At 50.5% G+C, this 5,000-nt stretch overlaps 1 protein-coding gene across 1 annotated transcript in view; it reads right to left on the bottom strand.

The window, feature by feature from the left end:
- LOC124012291 (CUB and sushi domain-containing protein 2-like) overlaps positions 1-5,000 on the bottom strand; it is a 463,539-nt gene that overhangs the window by 171,582 nt on the left and 286,957 nt on the right. The window contains exons 34-35 of the mRNA XM_046325753.1: positions 3,712-3,828; positions 3,329-3,538 (exon numbers count right to left, since the gene is read on the bottom strand). Coding sequence (XP_046181709.1) covers positions 3,329-3,538; positions 3,712-3,828 — 327 coding nt within the window. The remainder of the gene's footprint in view (positions 1-3,328; positions 3,539-3,711; positions 3,829-5,000) is intronic.

The raw sequence follows: 5,000 nt of genomic DNA, 5'->3' as shown, positions 1-5,000 counted from the left end.
GGAGAGAGGAGGGAGGGGTTTCTGTTTTCTGGGGTGGAGAGAGAAGGGAGGGGTTTCTGTCTTCTGGGGTGGAGAGAGGGGGGAGGGGTTTCTGTCTTCTGGGGTGGAGAGAGGAGGGAGGGGTTTCTGTTTTCTGGGGTGGAGAGAGGAGGGAGGGGTTTCTGTCTTCTGGGGTGGAGAGAGGAGGGAGGGGTTTCTGCCTTCTGGGGTGGAGAGAGGAGGGAGGGGTTTATGCTTTCTGGGGTGGAGAGAGGAGGGAGGGGTATCTGCCTTCTGGGGTGGAGAGAGGAGGGAGGGGTTTCTGTTTTCTGGGGTGGAGAGAGGGGGAGGGGTTTCTGTCTTCTGGGGTGGAGAGAGGAGGGAGGGGTTTCTGTTTTCTGGGGTGGAGAGAGGAGGGAGGGGTTTCTGTCTTCTGGGGTGGAGAGAGGAGGGAGGGGTTTCTGCCTTCTGGGGTGGAGAGAGGAGGGAGGGGTTTATGCTTTCTGGGGTGGAGAGAGGAGGGAGGGGTATCTGCCTTCTGGGGGGTGGAGAGAGGAGGGAGGGGTTTCTGTTTTCTGGGGTGGAGAGAGGAGGGAGGGGTTTCTGTTTTCTGGGGTGTGGAGAGAAGGGAGGGGTTTCTGTCTTCTGGGGTGGAGAGAGGAGGGAGGGGTTTCTGTTTTCTGGGGTGGAGAGAGGAGGGAGGGGTTTCTGTCTTCTGGGGTGGAGAGGGGAGGAGGGAGGGGTTTCTGTTTTCTGGGGTGGAGAGAGAAGGGAGGGGGGTTTCTGTCTTCTGGGGTGGAGAGAGGGGGAGGGGTTTCTGTTTTATGGGGTGGAGAGAGGGGGAGGGGTTTCTGTTTTCTGGGGTGGAGAGAGGAGGGAGGGGTTTCTGTTTTCTGGGGTGGAGAGAGGAGGGAGGGGTTTCTGTTTTCTGGGGTGGAGAGAGGAGTGAGGGGTTTCTGCCTTCTGGGGTGGAGGGAGGAGGGAGGGGTTTCTGCCTTCTGGGGTGGAGAGAGGAGGGAGGGGTTTCTGCCTTCTGGGGTGGAGAGAGGGGGAGGGGTTTCTGTCTTCTGGGGTGGAGAGAGGGGGAGGGGTTTCTGCCTTCTAGGGTGGAGAGAGGAGGGAGGGGTTTCTGTTTTCTGGGGTGGAAAGAGGAGGGAGGGGTTTCTGCCTTCTGGGTGGAGAGAGGAGGGAGGGGTTTCTGTCTTCTGGGGTGGAGAGAGGAGGGAGGGGTTTCTGTCTTCTGGGGTGGAGAGAGGAGGGAGGCGTTTCTGGGGTGGAGAGAGGAGGGAGGTGTTTCTGTCTTCTGGGGTGGAGAAAGGAGGGAGGGGTTTCTGTCTTCTGGGGTGGAGAGAGGAGGGAGGGGTTTCTGTCTTCTGGGGTGGAGAGAGGAGGGAGGGGTTTCTGTCTTCTGGGGTGGAGAGAGGAGGGAGGCGTTTCTGGGGTGGAGAGAGGAGGGAGGCATTTCTGTCTTCTGGGGTGGAGAAAGGAGGGAGGGGTTTCTGTCTTCTGGGGTGGAGGGAGGAGGGAGGGGTTTCTGTCTTCTGGGGTGGAGAGAGGAGGGAGGGTTTCTGTTTTTCTGGGGTGGAGAGAGGAGGGAGGGGTTTCTGTCTTCTGGGGTGGAGAGAGGGGGAGGGGTTTCTGTCTTCTGCGGTGGAGAGAGGAGGGAGGGGTTTCTGTCTTCTGGGGTGGAGAGAGGAGGGAGGGGTTTCTGTCTTCTGGGGTGGAGAGAGGAGGGAGGGTTTCTGTTTTTCTGGGGTGGAGAGAGGATGGAGGGGTTTCTGCCTTCTGGGGTGGAGAGAGGAGGGAGGGGTTTCTGTCTTCTGCGGTGGAGAGAGGAGGGAGGGGTTTCTGTCTTCTGGGGTGGAGAAGGAAGGGGTTTCTGTCTTCTGGGGTGGAGAAGGGAGGGGTTTCTGTCTTCTGGGGTGGAGAAGGGAGGGGTTTCTGTCTTCTGGGGTGGAGAAGGGAGGGGTTTCTGTCTTCTGGGGTGGAGAAGGGAGGGGTTTCTGTCTTCTGGGGTGGAGAAGGGAGGGGTTTCTGTCTTCTGGGGTGGAGAAGGGAGGGGTTTCTGTCTTCTGGGGTGGAGAAGGGAGGGGTTTCTGTCTTCTGGGGTGGAGAAGGGAGGGGTTTCTGTCTTCTGGGGTGGAGAAGGGAGGGGTTTCTGTCTTCTGGGGTGGAGAAGGGAGGGGTTTCTGTCTTCTGGGGTGGAGAAGGGAGGGGTTTCTGTCTTCTGGGGTGGAGAAGGGAGGGGTTTCTGTCTTCTGGGGTGGAGAAGGGAGGGGTTTCTGTCTTCTGTGGTGGAGAAGGGAGGGGTTTCTGTCTTCTGGGGTGGAGAAGGGAGGGGTTTCTGTCTTCTGGGGTGGAGAAGGGAGGGGTTTCTGTCTTCTGGGGTGGAGAAGGGAGGGGTTTCTGTCTTCTGGGGTGGAGAAGGGAGGGGTTTCTGTCTTCTGGGGTGGAGAAGGGAGGGGTTTCTGTCTTCTGGGGTGGAGAAGGGAGGGGTTTCTGTCTTCTGGGGTGGAGAAGGGAGGGGTTTCTGTTTTCTATTTCTACAATTTCCAAAAGATAATCAAACAAAAACACATGTACTTTTTACGAGACGTGTTTGCGTCGTCTTGTAGTAGAACAATTTCTAACGTGTTTGTGTCGTCTTGTAGTAGAACAATTTCTAACGTGTTTGTTTTTACTTCCACTTGTATGTTGACGTCTCCATTGATGTTGATTTTATTAAGTTATTGCTGACTTTTCTTAGCGGATGTACAATCTTTATGAATTGAATAATTCTTCAGGCCCCGGAGTGATCGTTACTGTACACAAAGATGGCTAACAACAGGGACTGACGTTGTAAACCTCCCTTGCTTGGCTAATCATTTGGATCGGTGATTCCCCCAAGGGCGTAAGGCGAGGGTAAGAGGACGAGGGTGTGTCTTTTAAGTGTTTTAAGACCTCAGCCTATGACAGGTTTACATCCAAGATCAGTGAAATACTACTGGTGTAACGCAACACAGACAAATCCATGGATCCAGATTCATCATTTTACGTTTACGAGTTAGGTGACTGTTCATTCTCTCATTCTCGTCGTGGAGGAATTTGGCCCATAAAAATATATCCAGGGACAAAATGAGTCAGACAGGTGGAGAGATATCTTGTTGTCGTTTTCACAGGAATAGTTCAGGTTTAGTTTAGTGAGATGTTTTCAGACATCCGTGTTTGACCAAGCAGTGTGCCTCATTCCCAAACCAGAGAAAAACAGGCACTGTCTAAATTCAGAATTAGAGATGGAACCTGTCTATTGAAAATCAACCTGAAATGTATGAGCATCCATTCCATTACAGTATCTTCATCAATCTCTTACCTTGGTACTCAAACCTGAAGCCTGGCCTGTTCTGGGAGTGGTCGCTATGGAAATACACTGTGGTCTCGTGGGAGGTGGTGAGAAGGGAGGGCGGGACATCCTGTCCACTAAATCGACCAATCACAGTGCTGGTATCCAGGGGCCCGTTCCGAATCTCCAGGAAGTCATGGTTGGCCTCGGTGGAAAAGTTTAAGAACTGGACGTGGGCTCCTGGGGTGAAGGAACACAGGTAACCTCAGGTAATCTCAGGAACACAGGTAAGGGTTAGCGACAGATAACCAGAGACTAACATCAGTTTTCTTTCTAATTTCTCTCGTTCTATTGCTGTTCCTCTGGTATTGTGGAGTACTGTACAACAATCACTGTACAGCGCTCTCTCTCACCGTATCCCACAGCCAGGTAGATTCTCCAGGTACAGTCACTGTTGCTAGGGTAGTTGCCAGGGAAACCAGGGCTAAGGATCATGCCTTCCATCTCCCCCTGGATTCCTCCACATTGAGCTGGACCGAAGCATAGTGAGAATGGAGAGGGGGGTCAACGTATTTGGGATAAACCATTATAACCAAAAAGAGTGGTGCTTATTGGTAATAATTACCATCTATGGCATGGCAAGCTGTAATCATGGCAACTCCTGACAGACAGAATCTTTGCTCAAATTAATGATTTGCTTTGCATGTGGAGAGCTTCTGCTAATACCTGGCCTGGAAAATATAGTATTTTTTTATCATGAAAAGCACAAAAAATGATGCTTTTGCTTTTTAATAAATTGACAGAAGCAAGTATATACATGAAATAGGTTAATTCCACTCTCTAAACCATCAATGGTCTCTCAAGCACCTAAATACCCTACAATACAGCTCTCTAAACCATCAATGGTCTCTCAAGCACCTAAATACCCTACAATACAGCTCTCTAAACCATCAATGGTCTCTCAAGCACCTAAATACCCTACAATACAGCTCTCTAAACCATCAATGGTCTCTCAAGCACCTAAATACCCTACAATACAGCTCTCTAAACCATCAATGGTCTCTCAAGCACCTAAATACCCTACAATACAGCTCTCTAAACCATCAATGGTCTCTCAAGCACCTAAATACCCTACAATACAGCTCTCTAAACCATCAATGGTCTCTCAAGCACCTAAATACCCTACAATACAGCTCTCTAAACCATCAATGGTCTCTCAAGCACCTAAATACCCTACAATACAGCTCTCTAAACCATCAATGGTCTCTCAAGCACCTAAATACCCTACAATACAGCTCTCTAAACCATCAATGGTCTCTCAAGCACCTAAATACCCTACAATACAGCTCTCTAAACCATCAATGGTCTCTCAAGCACCTAAATACCCTACAATACAGCTCTCTAAACCATCAATGGTCTCTCAAGCACCTAAATACCCTACAATACAGCTCTCTAAACCATCAATGGTCTCTCAAGCACCTAAATACCCTACAATACAGCTCTCTAAACCATCAATGGTCTCTCAAGCACCTAAATACCCTACAATACAGCTCTCTAAACCATCAATGGTCTCTCAAGCACCTAAATACCCTACAATACAGCTCTCTAAACCATCAATGGTCTCTCAAGCACCTAAATACCCTACAATACAGCTCTCTAAACCATCAATGGTCTCTCAAGCACCTAAATACCCTACAATACA

The sequence above is a fragment of the Oncorhynchus gorbuscha genome, linkage group LG24 (assembly GCF_021184085.1).
Source record: "Oncorhynchus gorbuscha isolate QuinsamMale2020 ecotype Even-year linkage group LG24, OgorEven_v1.0, whole genome shotgun sequence".
In the NCBI taxonomy this organism is placed as follows: domain Eukaryota; kingdom Metazoa; phylum Chordata; class Actinopteri; order Salmoniformes; family Salmonidae; genus Oncorhynchus; species Oncorhynchus gorbuscha.
This window is presented reverse-complemented; position numbering and strand designations above follow the sequence as displayed.